The sequence below is a fragment of the Emydura macquarii genome, unplaced genomic scaffold, assembly GCF_026122565.2.
Source record: "Emydura macquarii macquarii isolate MOO-44397 ecotype Brisbane River unplaced genomic scaffold, CSIRO-AGI_Emac_v2 contig_3287, whole genome shotgun sequence".
Taxonomy (NCBI): domain Eukaryota; kingdom Metazoa; phylum Chordata; order Testudines; family Chelidae; genus Emydura; species Emydura macquarii.
In genome coordinates this window covers 4316104-4340794 of record NW_027133424.1, presented here as the reverse complement: position 1 = coordinate 4340794, position 24691 = coordinate 4316104, and the positions used below count along the sequence as shown (strand labels likewise).

Sequence of the window (24691 nt, the reverse complement as noted above, 5' to 3'; positions counted from 1 at the left end):
ACACAAAAGCAATAGTTTATGATGTGGGAACTATTAGTGATGTTTATTTTTTCATTATAATTGCCTCTCTCTCTCTGTTTTGATACTCATATGGCCCCCATTACCGTAGTGTCTGAGTGTGAGCCCAATACAAATATGTATGACGTAAGACCCCCTATCCCCAGGAACTGAGCACACTTGACGAATACTTAAAGTAAAGAACAGCCATAGCACACCAGCATCTATTTTGCACATAGAAGAAGGCAATGCCACAAAACTAAAATTTCTCTCTTGAGCTATCACAGAACCGTAATCTCTGCCAGATAAAAATCCACCACCTTAGAATCCCCTGAACTTTATCCTTCAACAAATTCCTTTTCCATATGTATGTTTATTTTGATGTATATACTAGTTCCATAAAAGAAGTACCTATCATTTGTTTTAGGGGCTCCTTGACACATTTTCAAATCAATTATATATTAAAGCTACATCAGAGAGATGGCTTTGTGCCATGCCCTAACGGTCAACAAATGTGGGCTATTTTGAATCAAGCTGGGGAGTGAATTCCCAAGTTGAGGAGCCCTCACAGAGAATGGCCTGCTAGCAGCTACTTCTCTAACAGGCTGATCTGCACATCATGCACCTCTGCTGAGCTCAACTGTGGCATTGTCGCATGGGCAGAGAGACAGTCTCTTGGATAGGAGAACCCTAGGCCATTTAGGGATTTATTGGTCAGAACCAATACCTTAAAGTCCACTGAGAAGCAAATGAGCAGCCAGTGAAGATTCAGAGCACTAGTGCTGTGTGCTGACTGCAAGACAAGGTGCTTAACTTGCAGACTGCTCCCTGTTGTACCAGTCTGTTGTTGATTGAAGGTGTGCCCTTAAAGAAGGCATTGCAATAGTCCAATGTTGCATGAAAGGCAGTTGTCAGGTCTGCAGCAGAGAGAGAGGATTGGAACTTCCTGACAAGAAACAGATGGAAATAAGATGTCCTGCTCACTTGTGCTATAAAACTGTAGCAGCTGGGGGAGTGTAACAACTGCCAAATTGCAAATTTGAATTACAAACAGCAGACGCACTCTTACTTCGATGGGTTAATGAAATCATTGCCATATCTTCCGGCTGTTTCTCCCTGCCTACTAATATTACCTCAGTCTGGGTTGAGCCTCAGCCCCTCTCTCTCATTTACATGCCAAATGCAATAGGTTCCACTTAATAGTGACCTAGTTAATAACAGTTTTCTGTTAATAGAACCATACAGTGGGCTACAATGTTAATTGGGCTGGATACTGGCAACAGGCATGCTGGCTATTGACAACTTTTTTGTGGAAAGCCCCAGGTGCAGGCAGATTTGCAGGGCTGCAGCCAGGGATGGAAGTTCTGGGACATGCGGTGCCCATGCCCGAGGGTAGGTTGCAGGCAGATGCCCAGATTCTGGGGGCTTTCCACAGGGAGCAGGTGTCTACTGAGGTCCCACGGACCTGAACGGCTGCCTCTCCCAGTGTTCTCCAGGCTGTGTCCTGCTCTGGCACCATGGCCTAGGCTCCACACATCTAGCATCCCTGCCTGTGGAAAGCCCCAGCTGCAGGCAGGTTTGTGAGGCAGCAGCCAAGGAAGGAAGAGCTGATCTATGCCAAACCCAGGCCCGTAGTGGCAGAGCAGGATGCAGCCCTGGAGAGTGCCTGTGATAGCCCTAGTGCTTCATTCCCTGACTTCAGCCCCCACAAACCTGCTTACATCTGAGGCTCAGGATGTCCCAGCGCTTCCTTCTCTTGTTTCAGCCCTGCAAATCTGCCTTTCGCTTACTGACAACTGCTGGTAAATGGCAACTTTTGGCTGTCCACTGAGGGATTGCTAATTATCTGAATATACTGTATGCCATACACAGAGGGAAACATTCAACTGCACCCTCTGATTCAGATGCAATGAAGACATCAGAACATCATCACTTTACTAACCTTGCTCCCTCCACACCAAAACAAAAAAAAATAGATTTTTTTTCCACCAAGGAAAAAACTGGGAGGGAGCACACATTGATAAACAAAACAAACAAAAACCCTAAAGGTTTTGTAAAATGAAACACAAAAGACATATTTTAAAGCCAAAAGGGATCATTAAGATACTCTTATCTTGCACAACACAGATTTCACCCCCTGCATCAAACCTATAACTTCTTAGTTGAGTTAGAGCATGTCTCTTTTTAGCAAGACAGTCAATCTTGATTTAAAGATTTCAAGGTATGAAGAATGCACCACATCCCTTGGGAAGCTGTTCCAATGGTTAATTATCCTCACTGCTAAAAATCACACTTTATTTCTAATCTGAAATTGTCTAGCTTCAACTTCCAGCAATTGGATCTCATTATTTCTTTGCCTGCTAGAATAAAGAGATACCTTTGTATTCACTTCACAAGCACATTCATTCTTCATACATAAAAAGAAACAAACCTTATCCAAAACGAAAAGTCTGCATTTCTGTAAGTAAAACAAAAGAACACAATAGCTGAGTCCCCAGTCTACTAAAACTAGCTTGAGGTCTGCTGATCAGAGTGCAGGTCTTTCAAAAATTGACAAATGCTGAATTGAACTGTTTTGCCTCCTGCTGATTCCACCCACTAGCCAGGCCTCTCTCACCAGTCACTCCACCCATTCCCCTCTGTGTTTCTAATCTAGACCAGTGTTTCTCAACCTTTTAAGAAGCAAGTACCCCCTAACTTCTGAAAATTTTAATAAGTACCCCAGCACTCAATTTTCCACGGGATTTTATATTTACAGACTAACGTGAGCCATATGTTGGAAGAAGGGCTGAGTATATAAGGCCGTGATATGACAGATGTCAGATCTCGTGTGGGCAGGGTTACCACCTTTACAACTTGAGGTGCACAACTCAAGTATGTACCTGGGCGAGAGGTGATGTTGGCCAAAGTTAGAAGGCTTTGAGCAGCATGCCAATGCTGGGGAATATAAAGTGCCATGCCAAATTTTTTGCCATAGATTTGAGAGGAGGAAGGGGTGAGAGAGAGACAGGGAAGGATGGCGAGAGAGAGACAGGAAAAGAGGGTAACTGGTAAAATCTGGGGCTGTCATAGAGCAGTGAAATTAACAAGTTTTCTGGGCACTGGACTTTGAGCCAGGGAGAGGGGTTGCCACCTGGGCAAGTTGCAGGCGGCTGCTGCCTGGCTGCCAGCCCGGGAGGTGGGCGACTGCCACCCAATCCGACCTGGGGCAGAGGAGGCTTCCACACCAGCTGGGACCCAGGGATGTGGGCAGACGACTGCTTCCCATCTTCAAGCCGGAGTGCTGGAGGCTGTCCCTTGGCTTGGAGCCGGGGCATGGGTGGCTGCCACCCAGCTGTGAGCCCAGCTCACGAGACGCAGGAGGCCGCCCCTGGGCTCCCACCTGGGAGCCGGGACCTGTTGGGAAGCAGGGGGCTGCTGCCCACCTCTCCCAGAAGCTAGCAACTGCTGCCTGCCTCCTAGCTGGGATCTGGGATCTGGCAGGAAGCGGGCGGCTGCAACCCAGCTTCCCGGGAACTGTGGCATCTGCTGCCCACCTCCCAGCTGGGAGCTGTGACCGGGAGGGAAGCGGGAGGTGCCACCCGCCTTCCCCAGAAGTCAGCAGCTGCCACCCGCCTCCTCTTCACTCTGTTTTTCTTTGGGTACCCCCTGCTTGTGTCTCACATACCCCCAGGGGTATGCGTACCACAGGTTGAGAAACGATGATCTAGACAATTCTGTAAACTCCTTATTGTTTCCCAGTAGGTATATCAAGAACCTTCATATTCTAATTGTTTCTTTTTTAATATTTTTAATGTAAAGTTTTCATTTTGAAAACTTTGATTATGATCATGGGCTGTTCAACCTAGCAAACAAAGGTCTAACAAGACTGGAAATTCAGATTGGAAATTAGGCATAATTTTTTAAGTGAGAGGAATTAACCCTTAGAACAATTTACTAAGGGTCATGGTGGATTCTTCGTCATGGGCAATTTTAAAACCAAACTTGGATGTTTTACTAAAAGATCTGCTATAGTTCAAACTGCAATTATTTCGGGAAAGTCCGATTGCCTGTGGTATACAGGAGGGCAGAAGATCACGGTGGTCTCTTCTGGCCTTGGAATCCATTAAATCTATTCACAGGTTTAAATTAGATTCTACTATTTCTAGTATCAGCAAACTCTCCAACATATGTTATGTTTATATAAATATGTCAAAAATGCAAAAATAAAATTGGAAAAAAAAATCCACTGGGTTGTTTTGTTTTTCTGAGTTGAACCCCTCAGCGTTTTCAGAACGCAGTTAATGCATCGCTTTTTGCTAGCCCCCACAAGAGACCTACCTACATGTTGTATAGATATGGTAAGGTAGAACCTTGGTAACTATGCATGAAACCATTCATTGCACTGAAACTATTACGCGAGAGCATTCATTAGAATTGTGTTGCAAGGCAATATTATATATTCCTGCTTGGACCTTACGCAAGACAGGACCACCTCATAATGAACAGTGCTGAAGTCAGTTAATAAATCTATTAATGTGGACTCCTGATCTGTAGTCCTCAACCAGTTCTCCAGTGAAGTCTGAATTCCATAACCAGGTTAAAGTCAGATTGACAAGGATCAAAGATCTGAGAATTCTAGAAAATCAGAGCGTTCTCACCACAGCTTTCTCCATAATCTTAACCCAAAATGAAAAATTATAGTTGGTCAGATTGTCTGTTACAAGTGAAGATTTCTTGTGCAAAGATCTACTCAATTTCTCTTAAGAATGCTAGGATAATATCTACCAGCCATGGACCTACTACTTCCCCACCAGCCTTCACCCGCAAGTTGCAGAGGGTGGATCAAAGTTCTCCCTGTACATCCCAAACCTCAATGGGCATCACTTACCTTAACTACGTCAGAGATGATCTAGCCTTGACTCCTTCAAAATTCTGTTCTCCAGACAGCCCAGTTCAAATATGAATGATTTACTTTGCAAAATAAGATATTTCCTTGCAGTAGGATGTACTCAAATCAACTGCCAAGAGAAGACTGCTTGGATTAAATAGGCTATCCACTGCCAGAGTAAATCTGTAGGTGCTGTGGGTGAGATGATGAATTTCTTCTTTGCCTCCTGCACAGCCATGCATAAGAGTTTAAAGAATCTTGGATACATTCAGTCATTGTTAGCCCAAAGCTTTTTCCATTTCTGCTCCAACCATTTTTCCATTTACTTTGTCTGTCACAGTAAACCAAGATGACCTGTGAGGATGGAGTTATTTTTGCTAATACCTTTCCTGTAAAGTTCTTGGTCAGTTCAAGAAAATGTGTTCATGTTTGAATGGAATTCAGTATAGATGGTGCTTTAGCCTGAATTGCATCAACTTTAATTTAGTATTTTTTCACTGCTGTTGCAGCGTTTATCCAGACTTATCTTAATAAGTCAAATCCTCTTTACATTTAGACTACACGTATGAGAGTATTCTGATTCTGATTTCAATTTGGTGACCCAGTATTGTGGAATTTCCCTTTTTATCAAATAATATTTTGGCTAATAGCTCTGCTAAAGATGGTTGTCCTGGATATAGGAAGCCCACGGACAAATTTTTTGCAAGCTAATCTGTATTTGCGGAAATGTGTGTAATTTTCAAGGATCATATCTACTTGTAGATTTTGAAAAGATCTATAATGACTAACTTTCTATAAATTAGAAATATGTAGAATTCCATTGTCTGCTAAGGCAAGGATATTATTTTAGTTTTCAGTCTAGTATATGAATTGTTCCAAATATATGTTCTGTTGTATAATGCATTTTCAAAATGAATGATTTAAAAGCAGAACCTCATAAAAGGCATGCTTTCTCAAACACACTCGCAATGAGATGAAGCAGAATCTTTAACAATATATCTAGCCAGATGGCAGAGGTACTTGCCCTTTTCCATACATGGGAGAAATGAAAAACAATTGAAGGTGTGACATCACAGCTTTCTTCCCCATATTTGCAGTTCTTTTCTAGCATATTTTATACATTTGCAGAAATTCTGTTCCATCAGTGCAAATCTTCTCCACATTCAGAAATGCCTGCTAAAATCATATCACCTGAAACTGTAATTGCACAAACTGTACAAACGTAGGCCATGTCATTTCAGCTTCTTAGAATCCGGGTGCTGTTCTCCATCTATCAGCAGTCCATCAATACGCCCTGGCATCTCTCACTCTTCCCTGCAATAATCCAGGAAGCACTGGAGCATCTTGCCCTACCCATGCATATGTGAACAGTATTAAATCTACGTTTGTGTTTTTTGAAAGCAGATACGAATGAAGGTGTATATGTTGGTTGGCAATCTGTTTGATTTCCTCTAAGAATCAAGTGTAGTTCATATATCTGTGAATTCAGGATTCAACAGCAGAAACTGTCTGATTAACATTGATTTAAGGTAGACTGGGAGGGAGAGCTTATCGGTTCAACAGCTCACTATTGGCTTCTTATTACAGCATTCTCCCCCGAGACGCACTCTGCATGCTCATTCACCTACCTCCTCCTTTCCCCTCCCCCTCCTTTCCTACCCCTTCATTACTGATTCACAGCAAGAGGCGGTGGTGGCAGCAGCCACTGTTGTCACGAATCAGGGATTGCAATGAGCTCATCCTTTTCTCTTTGCAGCTTCATAACTGCCGTGGCTTTATTGCTCTTATTGCTGCTCCTGTCTGCTCACACACACATCCACAGACGCTCTGGGCCCTGCTGGCTATCCTTTGGCTTTCTCCCATCAGAGCTTCCCTGCACTCATTCTCTGCCATTTTCCTGCTTTCCATGTTTTCTGTGGTTTGTTTTTTAAATCTACTTTGGACTTCTGCTAAGCCAGCACAGTGGATCATATTCTTCCTTGAATCATAGCAAAGATGCCTTGCTCTTTCTGAGACATTAGCTGACATTCCCTGCTATAGGCAGAAGTGTGTATCTCTTTGGGAGACCTAAGGCTAGCTCCTGTGATATTGCAGTTTTTCAAATTGTGGCTAAGAGACTGTGCTTCTCACTCTGGATACTTACTGCTTATTGCTCATGGAAGAAGGGGTACCTTGCACAACCCCAGCTGCCAAGCTCACACCATCCGTCAAAAAGTCACAGGACATGCATGAGGAGAGGAGCAAGCTGGTGAATGAGTATGCATGTCGTGTGCTGGAACTTCTGGGGATGGGGCATCGTCTGTTTGTGCCTCGGCTGCTTGCGGTGAGATCACATTTTGTTGAAATTAATTCATAGTTTATCTGCCATCCTCCCTTCCCCTCTCTATGCCGGCAAGGGTGTTCTGCAGCTGTTGGATGCATGAGGATTCCCCCATTTTTTCCCTGCTTTACACAGCCCACCTAAGAAACACTGAATCCTGCCCACTGCCCTTTTAGCCAAGAAGGACTGGATGGATACTCCCTTCTGAGCCCATCAGTGCCACTCCTTAACTGATGTGAGGGGGTCATAATCAGGGCTCCATGAGAGAGGTGTGACTGTTTTCATTCATCATTTCATGGTGATGACTAGTGCAGTATGCCCCCACTCATTCCCAAATATTAATGCAGATTGCATTGGTGCTTAGCATTGGGAATTCTTAACTCCTGATGCCAAAAGTTAATTTCAGACATACAGACAATTTCATCCATAATCTGAAGTAATGATGCTATATATTTGCTTACTTCTGATGTTTCTGTGCTTGACGGTGAAAATCCAGCTGGCAAGGTGTAAAATGTCTAAATAATCTCTGAGAAGGAAACGGTTAAAGATGCTCTTATCTGCCGGAGCACCTGAGCGGTGTGTCTGTGAAATGGCCTGAAGCTAGTGTGGCTTTTTATGATACAGAGAAGTCTGACCTGCTTATCACTTGTGAAACAGCAGAAGAACAAAGCCAAATCCACAAAATAGTAAGGTAAAAGACTCTGAAAACCAGTAGCCAGTCCTCTTCTATGCTTCTGTAACTAAACCAGGCTACAGTTCTGTAATATAATTGGTCCAAGGCAGTTATGTTATCTAATATCCAGTATTACATAGCTGAACATAAATATTTTAACTAGTCTGGTTTTTGTGTATTGGAGAGAGTTCTTTAGTTGGACCCAGACAGTTTCATAACGGGGAATTGGTTCTCTAGGGGGATGGGTTTTTTCTTTATTTTTCTTTAACCAGTCCTGTACTGTTCCTAGTGACCTAAGCTTGATTTTTCACAATACTTTAGAAACCTATTCTTGATCTCCAAGTTCTGCAATAGACCTATATAAGTGAACATAATCTGTTCATTATAAGATGTTTAAGATATAAAAAGGTGGATAGTTCATTAGGATATACTCCCTTCCTTCTGCGTTGTGAGATGTTAGATCACAAACCAAGTAGCTTCAATTACTCGAAAAGTGATGGCAAATTTGAATAACTCCATTTGGTGTGGGTATGGATTTAGTGCTCATCATAGAGACAGGCTAATAAGAAGTTTGAATCAATCAAACCGTAAGCATTGTCTAAGCTTCCCCCTTTAGCACTCCTAATGTGTCCAAATCCTGATCTGTTTGCAGAATGTATTCCATTAAGGAGTGACATGAAAACCATGATCTATAGCAATTATAGCAGCCTTATAAAATTCTACTTGTCCGTTCACCTGAGTCAAGTATGCTGACTGAAAGACAACTAAAATAGCATTAATTGAGGGGTGGGGGGTCCTTCATTATTATCAAGGTTAGACTGAGTATGTCTAGTCCTTGATTTTGTGTTTGGGCCTATACACTTTCATGATTATTTTGCAAGTGCCTTTTGGATGTCTGTGTCTGCACATAGCCACACTGGAGAGATTTTGGCAAGAGACATCGTGTATGTTCAGTTACAGAGTAATAAGCATTGCTCTGGTGGATGTCAATCCACTGTGCGTAAGACTTAGGCCAGGTCTACATCTAAAACTTTTGCTGGTACAGTACTGTTGATTAGGATTGTGATTTTTTTATGACGTTTATATTCTGGCAAAAAGTGCTTTTGCCAGTATATCTTGTTTTATTCTGTTAAACAGTGTAATCTAAACTGGCAAATGTTCTTTTTTGCCAGTATAAACCTCATGTACACTAAAAGAATATACTGGCAGATTATTTTCTAATGTAGACAAGGCCTTGGTTCTCAAAACGATTACTTTCTATTGGTGTAGTGGGTACAGTAGTTCAACTTTATTTTATTGGAGTGGCTAATGACGTGGGATCCATGGCTAATACTTATAGGGCAGCACTGTGAAGAACTATGTCACATATAGCATTGCAGACCTGCTGCTACCAATGGAAAAGGAATGGATTCAAAGTTTTTAAAAAAATTAGTGGATAGTCTTGGATTTTAGATGACCAGATTTAGAATATGTCAGAAGTTAAATAAGAGATGTAAAGTTTAACCTATTTATCTTAGAAGAGTACATTTTATATTGTGCAAGAACAATAATAATATTAACACCTAGTTCCTTTCCTTTTCATCCATACATTTTTAAAGCACCTTGCAAAAAGAGGCATCATTATCCCCTTTCTGCAAATGGGGAAACTACAGGATAAGAATATTTAGCATAGAAAACCAATATAATGGTAGGGAACTTAGGATGGCTCTCCACTGCCTTGCACTTTGGGCAGACTTTGACCTCTGGTCAAAGAGTGTCAAATGCTACTATTTTGATTTGGTAATGTTCTCTGCTCAGTATAGGTAAGTGTAAATGACTACACGAGATGCAAGACAGTGAAGAATCCAATATAGAGCGTACAGTGTGGATGACCCTGAATTTCATATGGCATATCACTTCCTAGGTGGCCATAAGAGTCATAGTTGATGTTGTTTCTACAGAAGTGGGCCAAAATTTCTGCAAAGTAGGACGGGGAATTAAATTAAAGAAACAAACCCAAGTCACTGTCACATTTTCCACATCACATTTTCTTAACTATTTTGAGAAGCTTTGTTGTGACATTGTGTACTCTTAGAAAAAAAGTAATCCAAGTGGGTACATTATACTGCCCATCATTTCAAAGCAGTGTGCACTCTGTGCTCCTCTTTCACTCTTATGATTTTCCAAAACAGTGCCTTTGCAGCCAAAAGTGCTTTTTCTGAGGTATTTTTTCTGTTTTTCAGCAAAATCTCTTGAAGGGTTTTTAAACATATACAGGAATACACATCCATTGTAAAATAAAAAACCCTGACATTTTTTATCCACCCTTTTTCAAACATGGTTATAATAAAACAGACTGACCTTTGAAACTTCAACTTGGTATAGCCATAGACATCTTTGATATTTACAAAGGCAGTCAATTTGTTTACCTTGCCACCTTAATCCCATGTGGAGTGAACACCCCCATCACACACAAATATGCTGCTTTCTATTGCTTTTTTCCCCCTGTTTTAATAAGCAGCTAAATATTTCTGTTGGTTGAACAACTTAGAATATAAAACATAAACAAATGCAATCAATTATCATTATTCCAACTTTTGTATTTTTTGACTTCTTATGATTTTTCACTGTAAAACTTTAACATTTCAATTAATAAGGGGTTTTTGTTTTTTTCAATTAAAAATGAAAAGTGAAGTAGAAAAGTCCAAATATTAAGGCTTCAGCTAAACAATTTGTACCTGCCCTAAAACTTGATAATTTGTACTTTTCAGTAGGTATAAACTCAATCCAGCAAACTCTTACTCATGTAAATAATTCTTATTCAGATGAGTAGTCATTAATCTAATTGATTATTCATGTAAGTAAGGGTTTTCTGGATTGAGCCCTATAATATCTGAAAATTCTTGTTGGTTACACAATAATAAAAGAGACCCAAAATAGATTGTTCTCCTTTGAGTGCTTTCTCATGTCCATTCCAATATAGGTGAGTGCACGCCACCGTGCACGGATTTCTGGAACTTTTTTCCCCTTAGCAGACCCTTGGAGTCCCGTGCGTATGCCGCGGTATATGAGGCACCGCCAACCCTACAGCCCCTCAGTTCCTTCTTTCCGCCCGTGATGGTTGCTGGAACATCTCTTGCTTCTCTCAAGTACCATTCCCCTTGTTGAACTTTGTTGTTGTTGCATAGTTAGTTAAAATGTTAAGTACTGTTAAGTAGAGTAGTTTAGTAATAGATTAGAAGCCCTCGAGGGTTTAGGGTGGCGGGGCCATGCCCGGGTCACCTGACTTTAAGCCATGGAGCCTCCTGCGGGAAGGCTTTCCCGCTTAGTGACCCTCATGATCATTTTCTCAAGTGCCTGGGAGAGCAGCACTGGAGGGAAAAATGTAAAATTGGTAAGGCTTTTAAGCCAAGGACCCAGAAAGACCAGGACATTAGGCGAAAAGCCATTCTAATGGAAGCAGCGCTCCGCCCAGCCTCCGAGCCACCTCGATCCACCTCGGCGCTGAGCATCTCCTCGGTGCAGAGCGCACCACCGGTACCAAAGTCTACCCGGTGCAGAGAGGCATCTCCGGTGCCGAAGAAGAAAAAGCGGTAGCACATGGAGTGCGCATACTCCCCTGTGCCTCCGGTATGGATGGGGTCAAGTACGGAGGTGCACCAGCCATGGCCTATCGAGCTTGGTCCGGGGTCTGCATCTACGAGCAGGGAGCCTCCCCCAACTCCTGGGAGTGGGGAAGCATCCCTGCAAATGTCGTCGACACCGGAGGCTTGTCAGGCAGCAAGAGCCCTGATGGCCTTGCCCACGCCTCGGCGCCCCCATCCCCTCCCCCGCCGAGGGAGAGCGGGATGGTGTTTTGGGGCAAGCCCGCACTGGGTCCCCCCAAAGGCTGGTCGAGACCCCTGGCAGGGGTGGAAAAGTCTCCCGCCAGACGGCCACCGAGGGAAGAGCGTGGAGGCTCCCCTGCTAGCAGCTCCGAGTCCAACTCGTCGAGCCGATCTTCCCTGCAGCACTGAAGTCAGTCCCTGATGCTGGAGGCAATGCAGTCAAGGCGGCTCTGCCCGAGGGCCGCCTCGCAACACGGACAATTTGCGTTCTCAGTTCCCGGTACTGAGCCGTTCGTCCACGACTAGGCAGCACTGAACCCGGTCACCGGCGGAGACCCTGGCACCAAAGGGCTCGCCCACTCCAGTGTGACGCAGATCCCGGTCATCGGAGTTGGGTTCGGCACTGCAAGGCTCACGGCGGCACTGCTCCCGTTCCCCTAAGAGCAAATGGCACCAGAAGACATTAGTGCCGAGACGACAGGCATCCTCATCGAGCTCTTCAGAGTGCACCTCCAGCCATCGGCACTGTTTGAGGAGACGGTGGCGATCCTCGTCCTGCACTTCAGAGTCATCAAGAGGACAGTCCCCAGCACGGAGTGGCACGAAGGGCCAGAGGCGAGCTCGGCGCCACCACTCCAGTGACTCGGGATCCCAAAAGAGCAGGGATGCTCATGGGACCAGCCGATGCCCCCATGAGGTTCCTCAGCCAGTGCCGATGCTAGCCCCTGGTTGGCCTCAGGGTTAATGGCAATGGCCTTACTGGGGTCCATGGGGAGTTCAGATGGGGCAGCGGACAGTGTCCATCCCATCATCGGGTCCAGTCAGTGTCCCCTGCACTGGACAAAGCATGTAAAGGCCATTCTTCGGACAAGGAATTGGACCCAGGGGAGGGACCCTCTGTGGGGCACCTCGCTGGCAGGGGAACGAGCAGCCGCAGTCCTCCTCCTCCTCCCCAGATGAAGCAGCCTCCAGGGACCACAAGGCGCCACTGAGGGACTTCAGGGAGCACCAGGAGCTGCTGAAGAGGGTGGCCTCTAACTTAAACTTAGAGGTCAAGGAATTAGTAGAGGAGGAAGATACCCTCTCCAACGTACAGGGGGCAGAAGGCCCATCAAGGGTAGCCCTGCCAGTACATGACAGGATCCTTAAACTTGCCAAGGCTCTGTGGCAAACCCCTGCCTCGGTCGCTCCTACATCCAAGGGGGTGGAGAAAAAATACTACATCTCGGTGGAGGGGTTTGAGTTCCTCTTTACCCACCCGGCCCTGGGAACCCTGGTGGTGGATGTGGCCAACCAGTGGGACAGACAAGGCTATCAGGGGTCCACTCCCAAAAACAAGGACAACAAAAAACTGGACTTGTTTGGGAGAAAGGTTTATTCAACTGCGGCACTGCAGTTTCGAATCGCTAATCACCAGGCCCTGCTGAGCAGGTAAAACTTTAATCTCTGGGACTCCCTCATGCGGTTTGCTGAGGCATTGCCCCAAGACCAGGCCTCAGAGTTCGCCACGGTCCTCGATGAGGGGATCACAGTGGCTGGGGTGGCGCTTCAAACCTCTAGTGATGCCGCAGACTCGGCGAGCAGGGCTATGGCCTCTGCCATCGCAATGAGGCGGTGCTCGTGGCTGCAATCCTTGGAGCTCTCCCAGGAGATGCAGCAGTCCATTTGACAGGTCGGGCCTGTTTTCCAACAAAACTGACGCAAAGCTGCACGGTCTTAAAGACTCAAGGGCTACGCTTCACTCCTTGGGTCTGTATATGCCCCAGGCTTCATGGTGGCAGTCGCGGCCCCAGGTTCAGCAACAACCTAGGCCACCTCCTAGGCCCTTTCAGCCCAGTAGGGGCAGGGACAGAAATAGGGGGTTTGGAAGATGAAATCAGCCCCCTAGCTCGTCCCCAGCTTCCCAGCAAGGGTCCCCCAAGGGCTTGGGCAATAAGGGGGCAATTTTGATGGTGTGCCCAAGGGTGGCACCCCTACCATCTCTCTGGATCCGCCCCGTCCTTTCCTGGACAGATTAAGGCCCTTCTACAGGGAATGGGCAAGCATTACATCGGACCATTGGGTCCTCAGGATAGTTCTCCGCGGATATGCCCTGCAATTTACATCTCCCCCCCAACAACCCTCCCCCTCCGTCCCTCTTCAGGAACCCCTCTCACGAGCAGCTCCTCTTGCAGGAGGTAGTTACCTTCCTCGAGCTGGGGGCGGTGGAAATGGTCCCCAAAAATGAGAAAGGGAGAGGATTCTATTCCAGGTATTTCCTCATCCCCAAGGTGAAGGGGGGGTCTAAGACCCATATTAGACTTGCAGTGTTTAAACAAATACGTCAGGCGACTCAGGTTTCACGTGGTCTCCCTAGTCTCCATTATCCCTGCTTTGAATCCAGGAGATTGGTATGACGCCCTTGACCTGAAGGACGTATACTTCCATATATCTATCCTTCCCAGCCACAGGCGTTTCCTTCGATTTATGGGGGCTGGTTCCCATTACCAATTTACGGCCCTACCCTTTGGCCTCGCGTTGGCCCCCAGGGTATTCACCAAATGCATGGCGGTAGTGGCTGCCCACCTGAGGCTCAGAGGTGTGCAGATTTTCCCCTACCTGGATGACTAGTTAATCAAGGGCAGGTCCAGGTCCCTCATGCAGGACAGTGTGACCCTCACATGTGCCACATGCAGCAGGCTGGGTCTGCTCATATACGTGCAGAAATCAACTCTAACCCCTGTGCAGCGCATAGAGTTCATCAGGGCCATCTGGACACTTCCCAGGCCAGAGCCTTCCTCCTGCAACCTCGGTTTGAGGCTATAGCTGCGATTATCGTCCAGCTGCACCGGTGCCCCACGACAACAGCCAGGCAGTGCCTTCAGCTATTAGGCCACATGGCACCCTGCACGTACATAGTGCAGCTTGCTCACCTCAGGCTCAGGCTGCTCCAGGCTTAGTTGGCCTCGGCATATGTGCCGAGCAGACACCCCTTGAACAGGGTGGTCACGGTCCCCCCGTCTGTCCTAGCCTCCCTGAACTGGTGGCTGACCCCCAGGGCAGTACTGAGGGGCGAACCTTTCAGGGATCTAGCCCCGTTGGTCATCCTGATCTCTGATGCCTCGGATGTGGGATGGGGAGCCCACATCAGCGCCAACCTGGGCACTCAGGGGCTCTGGACGGGGGAGGAGAGGCGCCTGCACATCAATATGAAAGAGCTCAGGGCTGTCAGATTAGTGTGCAAGGTGTTCCTCAGATTCCTGGCGGGCAGGGTGGTGCAGGTGCTGACGGACAACACTGCAGCCATGTTTTATATAAACAGGCAGGAGGGTCCACACTTCTTGGCCCTCTGCCAGGAAGCCATAAGCCTGTGGGACTTTGCAGTGAGGCACAGCTTTCATTTGTCTGCCTCTCACCTCCCAGAGGTGAGGAACAACGAGGCAGATCGCCTCAGCAGATTGTTTCTACCCCGCCACGACAGGTTGTTGCACCTGGAGGTAGTGACTTCCATCTTCCACAAGTGGGGTGTTCCCCAACTGGACTTGTTTGTGTCATCCTGAAACAAGAAGTGCCTGAGGTTTTGCTCGCTCCGGGGTCGCAAGCCGGGCTCAGTATCGGACGCGTTCCTCATCGAATGGACGGGGACCCTCATGTACGTGTTCCCCCACATTCCGCTCCTGCCTAAGGTTCTCTTGAAAATCAAGAGGGACAGGGCGGATATGATACTCATCGTCCCAGCTTGGCCGAGAAAGCACTGGTTCAGTATGCTGATGGACCTGTCGATCACCCCCCCATGGAGCTCCCAGGACGGCACGACCTGCTTTCCCAGAACCGTGGTCACTTGCTCCACCTGGACCTGGACTCCCTGCTCCTCACGGCCTGGAGGCTCTGTGGCTGACGGAGGGGGAGAGAGCCTGCTCGGTGCAGGTCCAACAAGTTCTGCTGGGCAGCAGAAAACCTTCAACACAGGTCATGTATCGGGCTAAGTGGAAGCAGTTTACCTCCTGGGTGGAGTCCCGGGGTATTCTGCCAAGCCTCTCTTCTATCCAGGCAATCCTGGAGTGCCTGCTCCAGTTAAAGCTCCAGGGTCTGGCGCTGGCCTCCCTGAAGGTCCACCTGGCGGCCCTCTCAGCCTTCCATCAGCCGGTAGAGGGAAGATCCCTGTTCTCCCACCTCATGTCAGTCAGGTTCCTCAAGGAGGTGGAGAGGCTTTATCCGCAGGTCCGTGACCCGGTGCCTCCCTGGGATCTCAACCTGGTCCTCTCTAGACTTATGGGGTCCCCCTTTGAACCCATGGCTTCAAGGCCTCTGCTCATCCTTTCATGGAAGGTAGCCTTCCTGGTGGCCATTACCTCGGCTAGGAGGGTCTCTGAGATTAGAGCTTTGACTTCAGAGCCCCCTTATACCATATTCTATAAGGATAAAGTGCATTTGAGACCTCATCCAGCCTTCCTGCCCAAGGTGGTCTCCCAATTTTATTATAACCAAGGTATTTTTCTCCCCGTGTTTTTTCCCAAACCATGCGGTTTGGAGGAGGAGTGGAGATGGCACTCGCTAGACGTGAGATGAGTCCTGGCCTACTACACTGACAGGACAAAGCTGTTCCGGAAATTGACGCAGCTCTTCATCGCAGTGGCGGGCCGGATGAAAGGATCACCTGTGTCCACCCAGTGCATCTCTGCGTGGATCACCTCCTGCATCAAGTGCTGCTATGAGCAGGTGAATGTGCCACCTCCAGGTGTTACCACAGCGCACCAGGGCTCAGGCCTCCTCTGCAGCTTTCCTGGAGAGAGTGCCCCTGCAGGAAATCTGCAAAGCCACCACCTGGTCGTCGGTGCATACCTTCATGTCCCACTATGCCATCGTTCAACAGGCGAGAGAGGACGTGGGTTTTGGCAGAGCCGTGCTGAGGGCAGATCACCGGTAACTCCTACCCACCTCCAAGGTATTTTTTTTAATCACCTATATTGGAATGGACATGAGCAAGCACTCGAAGGAGAAAACAAGGTTACTTACCAGTAACTGTTGTTCTTCGAGATGTGTTGCCCATGTCCATTCCACATCCACCCTCCGTCCCCACTGTCGGAGTTGGCAGAAAGAAGGGAGTGAGGGGCTGTAGGGTTGGCGGTCTCTCATATACTGCAGCATGCATGCGGGACTTCAGGGGTACCAGAGCTGACCCTACGGGGTCTGCTAAGGGGAAAAAGGTTCCGGAAACCCGTGCATGGTGGCATATACTCACCTATATTGGAATGGACATAAGCAACACATCTCAAAGAACAACAGTTACTGGTAAGTAACCTTGTTTTTCAGGGATTTTTAGGAGTTAAATAGAAAATCATTATTATACCAGGGATTCAAGCAATAGCTTGGGAGAACAACAAAATAATACATGTAAATTATACAAGACAGAATTTGGTACTCCTAGCAAGTGGCCTGCATCTAAGTTTGGTTCAATGCTTTGGGTGTTTTTTATAAAAAACTAGTGCTATAGGAGTGTGGTGCTTTTGCAGGTCCAAGGGCTTGACTTTGTAGTTGCCTAGGAGAACTGCATTCAGAATGGTCCCATTCCCATCAACTGGATGACTTTCTGGAAGATGTGCTTTAGTCATACACAAGTGATTGGGCTCCATAAAGGCATAACTGGATCAAATTCTATGGCCTGTGCTATACAGGAGATCACATTAGATGTTCTAATGATCCTTTCTGGCCTTAAAATCTGTGAAAATCTACATGGAGAAAATCATCCTGATGCTTTCATTTATGAATCAGTGATACACGCCTTGTGTACCTGGATATTCTTACTGCAGGATTGTCTCATTTACATAAAAATAATTAAATCTACTATATAAAAAAGCTTTTTTTTTTTTTTTAAGAGCAAATATAATTTTTCCCAAATGCTTTAAATTATATTTCAATTAAAAAACCTGCAGGCTGTAAAAGCATGTACCAGAAACAGTCAAGCATAGGAAGCAGTCCAGCTGGCCACATACAAGAGCCCTCTTAAAAATGCAGTAGCAGCTGGGCCTAGAAGAGATGGAAGGAGCAGCCTGACAGGAACAATCTTGTTAAACTTAAAACAGTTTTTCACCTGTACTCAAGATTGTGAAGGTGTTTATTTTTTCCCTCCCATTTGTATTATAAACCATTTTCCATAGTGAGACGACACAGTGCATATGTCAGAGGAAAAAGCCTTTAAAAATTTCTTAAAATTGTGTATCTAATTTGTTAAAGTGGCAGGAAGAGCCAGGGTGCATTTTCATGGTCCACTAATCTCTTGAGTAGCTGAGCACATGAGGGTGGCATCTGAAGCATGCCACTTGAACACTGACAATCTTGCCAGTTATTGACGAGTATTCATCTCCCTTTTTAGGAAAGGTCATTGAAACGGTTGCAGTAGGGGAACTCGGCAGTTTTCAGACTTTAGACCCATGTATCAGACACATCTTTCAGGCTTTAGACCCATGTATGGGACACAAACTACACTGGATGTGTTGACTTAATGATCTCCCAATGACAGAGGATCAAATGTCCATGCTGATTCTTTTGGGCATGTAGGTAATCTTTGCTACCACTAATCACAAGGTATGGTTGACAGGTTCATGACCCCCAAAGAGTAGCTGGAGTTGCTTGAGTAGCACTGTTTCCCTTTGTGTGTGATTCCAGATAACAAGTGTTGTTCTGCCCCAAAAACTCTCATGTAGGGTTCCACAGGGAACTATTTGGTTATTCTTTTGTTCATATACAGTGTCTTTCTAGCAGGGAGCTACTAAACTCAGCAACAATCTAAGAAGCACAAACCATCTCAACAACATCATAATTCTCCTCCTAGCTTTTTCTGTCCCTGAGTTCCATCTTGACAGGCTTTGCCAGATTCACTTTCTCAGCCTCCAGGTATAGAAAGATAAGTACATCAGCTTGTTAAAGGCCTCTTATCATGCTGCTTTGCCTGGGATTTTTCTGGATGTACTCTTGACTTTCATTTCATCTTATGAGGTATAGGTTAGAGAGCAGTTGTCCTAGAGAACTAGTTTTTTGAGCTAATGTGAATACTGGCTATTTGGAATAAATTTAGCAGATGATAAATCCAGTAATAGAGCAAGTATGGATGTTCTCTGTGTTTATAATAGTTCTTGTCTGTATTTCATTGCAGACTTCAAAGGAGGACCTTTTACAGGCTGATTTTGAAGGGGCTTTAAAATTCTTCAGAGTTCAACTGCCAAAAAGGTACAGAGCAGAAGAGAATGCTAGAAGACTGATGGAACAGGCCTGCAACATTAAGGTAAGAGTGATCTTCACTATCTCTAATTCAGCCAAAGTGTATACCGGGAAAGAGACGGCAGAATGTGGAAATAAAAGTGAAATTCTTAATCTTTTTATATTTAAACAAAATAATGCATCAGGCTTTTTTCCTCAAAATCTGCTTTGAATAAAGCAACTAATTAGAATAGTGAAATTGATTTATAGTTGGAAAGTAAAAGCAGAGATGTCTCTTAATTACTTGATCTGTAAGTAATAAAAAGACTAAAAAGATGAATGGTATGTCAGATAGGCTCTCACAGACATTTGTCACTTTGGGCTACCAGGTGTCTTGCCTATTCATCTACCAAGTAGAGTTTTATAATGTAAATGTTTTGGAATAGAAGACAATCTCTCTTGCAGTTTATTCTTACCAAGACAATGGTCCTCTGTCCAAATGGTACTCTATCCAAAGCCTTATCTGCAACCAACAGGCTTCTTAGGAGTTCTGTAGTAGGATAGCATTCCAGTAGTGAAGGATGGCTAACCTGGGGAAACGCTTACAGTTTTTCTGTAAGTCTTTGCCAGGGAAAATAATAACTTTAAATGGGTAAAATGCAAGAGGATGTAGAGATGGGATGTTGGGGTGAGGGATCTCTTCTTCCTTCTGGCATTTTTCTGTTGGAATGATTATAGAAGTAGAGAGAGCTTAACCATTTGGTAGCAAATTTTGGTCCTAAACACAAACTCTTAACTCAAGTCTTAAGCCTTTCCTATTAATTGGAATTGTGTAGGTAATGCTCAACAAAATGGGCTGAGAGTTCTATCACCAGAAAGTATGAGCTTCCCTCTGGGAAGAAATGAGAAAATGAAGCTTTTATTTAATCACAATGCACTATTGAGAACTAATTTATTTCTGTTTTTTTAGTTTAATACTTTATTTGGCTAGTACTTTGTATTTATTAATTTTAAAACACTTATCTCATGAAAGTGACAGACTCTCAGCACTAGGTTGAGTTCAGCACATAGAAGGCAAATACTGTGCAAATTTCCCCAAATAATGCTGCCAATGCACCTCAGCCTTCCATCTGAAACACCACTAACTCCAATTTACTTCTACATATCAACAAAGAGTGACAGTTTTTCTTCAAACTGCACATATCCATCTCACCATGGCTGAGTGTGCACCCAGTGCATGTTTGTCAAGAGATTTTTTTCCCTCAGCAGAACCCATCGGGACGGCTCAGGTGCCCTCTGTTGCTGTGCGCCATTGTGTGGAGGAGGATGGAGCCTCTTCTGGCCCTCTCTGTTCCTTCTTACTACCCATGACAGTTATTGGCGTGAATTCAGCCTTGCTACTGCAAGTTCTTCCCTCATTTCTTGTAAATTATACCCGTTTTCTTAGAAGTAGTAGTTATTTAGTGTTAGTTGTAAGTTTCAATTTTAGATCTTTATTCTGACCAGTTTAAATTTTGGTGCTACTGGTACTGGAGCCATGCCTGTCTCCAAGGTTTAAATTGTGGTGCTCATGTAGCAAGCCAATGTCACTAAGCAACCCCATCTCAGCTGCCTAAAATGCTTGGGTGAGTGTCATAGAATCATAGAAGATGAGGGTTGGAAGGGACCTCAAGAAGTCAACTAGTCCAACCCTCTTCTCAAAGTAGGACCAACCCCAACTAAATCATCCCAGCTATGGCTTTGTCAAGCCAGGCCTTAAAAACCTCAAAGGATGGAGATTCCAACACCTCCCTAGGTAGTAACCCATTCCAGTGCTTCACCACCCTCCTAGTGAAAAAGCTTTTTCCTAATATCCAACCTAGACCTCCCCTACTGCAACTTGAGACCATTGCTCCTTGTTTTGTCATCTGCCACCACTGAGAACAGCCTGGCTCCATCCTCCCTGGAATGCCCCTTCAGGTAGTTAAAGGCTTCCATCAAATCTCCCCTCACTCTTTGCTTCTGCAGACTAACTAAGCCTAGTTCCCTCAGCTTCTCCTCAATAGAGTACAATTTTATTTTCTATATAGGAACATCTTTCATATCTGTTGGGATAGCAAACTATAACTTTAACTGATTCACAGCATTAATTAATACAAGATAATATTATGATATGCATTACAAGGAACAGTGGTGTGTGGGGAATAGATGAAGCAGTCTGCCAAAAGATCAATAACAGAGGGAGAGAAGAATTAGGAGGGATAAGCCAGGGAGAACAGATATGACCTGTAAAAAGTGGAAGGAGATCAAATGAAGCAGGTGAACTGAGTAATGCTCTTCCAGATAGCAAGAGCTGCAGAAAGGAGAGTTCTTTCATAAAAGATAGCCATATTGTGTGCAGGGATCAGGGCCCCCATGTGGGGGGGAAAAGGATATACTTTACCAGGGCCCAGAGGCTGCAACCCCCATTAGCATGAGGAAAATTATTGTCGTGGCTCATGAGATTGTATGTATGGGATGAGAGATTGTGGTACGTGTGTGGGAAGGGGCCCGTGTTACAAGTTTGTACTGGGCCTGAAAAAATTATGCTTGGGCCCTGGGAGGGATGGAACCCAATACTAGTTTAGCAAGAGAAGAGGAAACCAAGGCTATAAGGTCAACTCTAGCAAGAGCATGGGGTCTTTTTAAAACAGGGAAGAGAATTCTGAACTAAACCCCAAAATGAATTGGAAGTCAGCTGAGTTGTTTGAGGGTGTGAATGTGAACACAGTTTGTTTGTTTAAGAAGGCAGGAAACAGAATTTTGCTGGAGTTTAAAAGGTGAGATAAAGGCACAAATGAGCTCAGCAGAAGTGGAGTTAAGGCACTGTCCTACATAGCTAGTGTTACAGAGGTATGCACATGCAGGTAGGCACTGTTGGAGGGAAGGGAAGGACAACTCAAGGTCAAGAATGATGAGAAGGTTATTGGCAGTGGAGGCAAATGGAATTAAAAGAAAAGAAAAGTATCAATTTAGATTGTGTCAGAAGCTAGCTGTGTTTGTATGAAACACCACGCACCACCCTGTCTGAAGGTATTAGTCCTGTGAAGGAATGTTAAGTGTGTTCTGCTGACTCACTGGAGCAAGTGGCACATTAGTTTACTCAAACATAAGAGAGGTGGGAGGGGATCTAGCAGTCCGATTATAGGAAGCCCAGGAGCAGCCAAGCCTGGTAAAAAGGTTTGAGCTGAACTTCATTACCCTATCATTGATTTCTTCTTTGAGTGATTGCACATGTGAATTCCGCTCTTGGGGTTAGTGTACCCAGTGTATGGCCTTTGGAAATTTTTTCTCTGAGCAGTACCCTTTGGGCAGTTTGAGCTCCCCCTGTTGCCGTGCCTCACTGTTTGCAGTTATAAAAGGCAGAGCCACCCCTAACCCCCTCAGTTCCTTTTTACAATCGTTGGAACTCTGTTCAGTACCAAAACAGTTCTCTCTCTCAGCCTTTTACAATATAGTGGATAGTGAATCTAGTCTTCTGTATAGTTAGGATAGTTAGTAAGTTTTAATTGTGTTTAAAGAAAAAACAAAGTTTTTCAGATTTGTTGTTTTCCCTGTTTGGGTGGTTTCCTTTTCACAGTACAAAGGTGTGCCTTGGTCACCAGGCTTCAAGCTGTGCGCTTCTTGCTCGAGGCCTGTGAGCGATCTGCACAATAGCTTCCTGAAGTGCTTGGGGGAAGCACACATAAAGGGCCAGTGCCAGATTTGCAGGGAGTTCAAGCCTATGAGGAAGACAGACGAGGAGGCTAGGCTGAAATTCTTGCTGATGGAGTTGGCACTCAGGCCTCTGTCCTGATCTGACTTGGTACCAAGTGCTGCAGCTTCAGTGAGAAACTTGCCTCCAGCTTTAGCAGAATCCTAGCACCATCCTCTCTTGCCCATAACGGGGAAGAAATAGAAAATTTCCAGTGAGGACCCAGCCAGGGGAAGGTCTCTACCCTCTAAATCTGGTAAGGAATTGAGTATAGTGCACCTGAAACCTAAGCACTCTTCCTCCAAATCAGTGCCTAAGTTGACTGAGTCAGCCCTAGTGCCGCAAGGAGCACTGTCGAACCTGGTGCCAGGAGCGGCACCATCAACTTCTTCAGCACTGCAACAAGAGAGCCTCTCCGTGCTGGCAACCCAGGAGGCATTTGCTGCTGCAGGAAATCTGCTCTGCCTCTTGGTCCTGGTGTTTCCTTCCTTACAGAAGTCCGATCCCTTGTTACTGATGTCCCATCCACCATTAATTCTACCGCTGGTACCACAGTTGCCTGCTTCTGGGGCAGACAGGTCCTTGGTACCATCTCAGGGGAAGCCTGCAATGATGGTGGTGATCCCCCCATTAGACTGACTGGATCAGCCCCCTATGGTCAGAGGAGGGGGAATCTTTGTCACTGGACTAGGAGTTGGGATCTTATGTCTCACAACCCTGAAGCAGGACCTGCTGGTCTCCTCAAGACCCTCTCTTCTGACCTACCATTGTAACCCTTCAGTGGGACCTGCTGTGGGAATGTGGCCAGGACAATAGGGCCCTGCCCTGTATCAGTGACTGTTTTGGAACCCAGAGGGTTCCCCCAGCTTCCAGATCTTCCCCATACCATGAATACTCAGTGATTTTATCTAGGAGGGCAGAGTCTGCTCACTGAGCAGCTCAGTCCTCAGAGTCCAGTACCGGGCCAGTACTGAGCATCAAGAAGAGGTTCCAGAATCTGAGCAACAGCTGATAGAAAAGATTCTACCACCTCCAGTCTTAGCCTCCTCTTTGCCGTCTCCAGCTGAGGCTGTTTCATCCAGGACAACTCCACCCCCTCCTGATGTTTTTAAAGTTTATCACAAGTTGTTAAGGAGAGTGGCTGCAGACTGAGATGTACAGGTCAAAGAGGTTAAGGAGTTCTCATGTTGCCTGGTTGACATTTTATCATCTGTGGATTCCTCCAAAGTAGCTCTGCCAATTCACGAAGGAATACCAGAACCTATAGAGGCTTTATGGCAGACTCTTTGCCTCTGACATCTAAAAGGGTAGAAAGAAAATACTATGTGTCCTCTTTAAGGTTTTGAGTACCTTTATACTCATCCACCTCTGGGCTTATTAGTTGTCACAGCAGCTAATGGGAATGGTGGGGCACCAGACTGCCACCCCCAAATCAAAAGATGCTATGAGACTGCACTTATTCATCAGGAAAATTTATCTGATGGGATTTTACAGCTGCATATTGCAACAGAACAGGGTCTGTTTGGGTGGTACGATTTTAATTTGTGGGGCTCCATGGAAAAGTTCAGAGTTGCTCCTCGAGAACGCTAGGCAGGAGTTCTCTTTCCTGATCAATGAGGGCAGTTTAGTTGTGAGAACTACATTGCAGGCAGGGCTGGACACAGCAAATTCGACAGCTAGAACCGTGGCTTCTGCAGTTGGATTATATAGATCATCCTGGTTGCATTCTTCAGGTCTTCCCTGTTAAGTCCAGAATCTCCAACAAATGCACCAATATTCCACTCCTCTGCCTCGAAAGGATCTGTCAAAAAAGAGGTCCACGGATTATACGTGTAGGCCTCCCCCTCCTGTTGATTTGCTCCAGCTCCTGGCCCTTCAAGACACCCAGGAAGTGCAAAGCAGTCGTTTTGATGGGCCAGTCAAGATCAACATATAAATCTCCATCTCTCCAGACCCAAACTCCTTCACCTTCACAAATCATCTGTCCCACTTCCATAGTACTTGGTCCAGAGTTACTTCAAACCAGTGGATCTTGAGCACTGTGGAAGTGGGATATACTCTTTAGTTTGCTTCTATTCCTCCCATCCACCCTACCTCCCTATCCCTCTTCAGGGTCCACTTTCATGAGAAATTCCCT

At 45.6% G+C, this 24691-nt stretch overlaps 1 protein-coding gene across 6 annotated transcripts in view; it reads left to right on the top strand.

The window, feature by feature from the left end:
• RABGAP1L (RAB GTPase activating protein 1 like) overlaps positions 1-24691 on the top strand; it is a 483894-nt gene that overhangs the window by 368393 nt on the left and 90810 nt on the right. For 5 of the 6 annotated variants that reach the window (XM_067532377.1, XM_067532378.1, XM_067532379.1 and 2 more), the window contains exon 19: positions 18799-18927. In XM_067532377.1, the coding sequence (XP_067388478.1) occupies positions 18799-18927 (129 nt within the window). Of the gene's footprint in view, positions 1-7016; positions 7191-18798; positions 18928-24691 lie in introns of those variants that run through there. The other variant, XM_067532387.1, reaches the window with a different exon arrangement.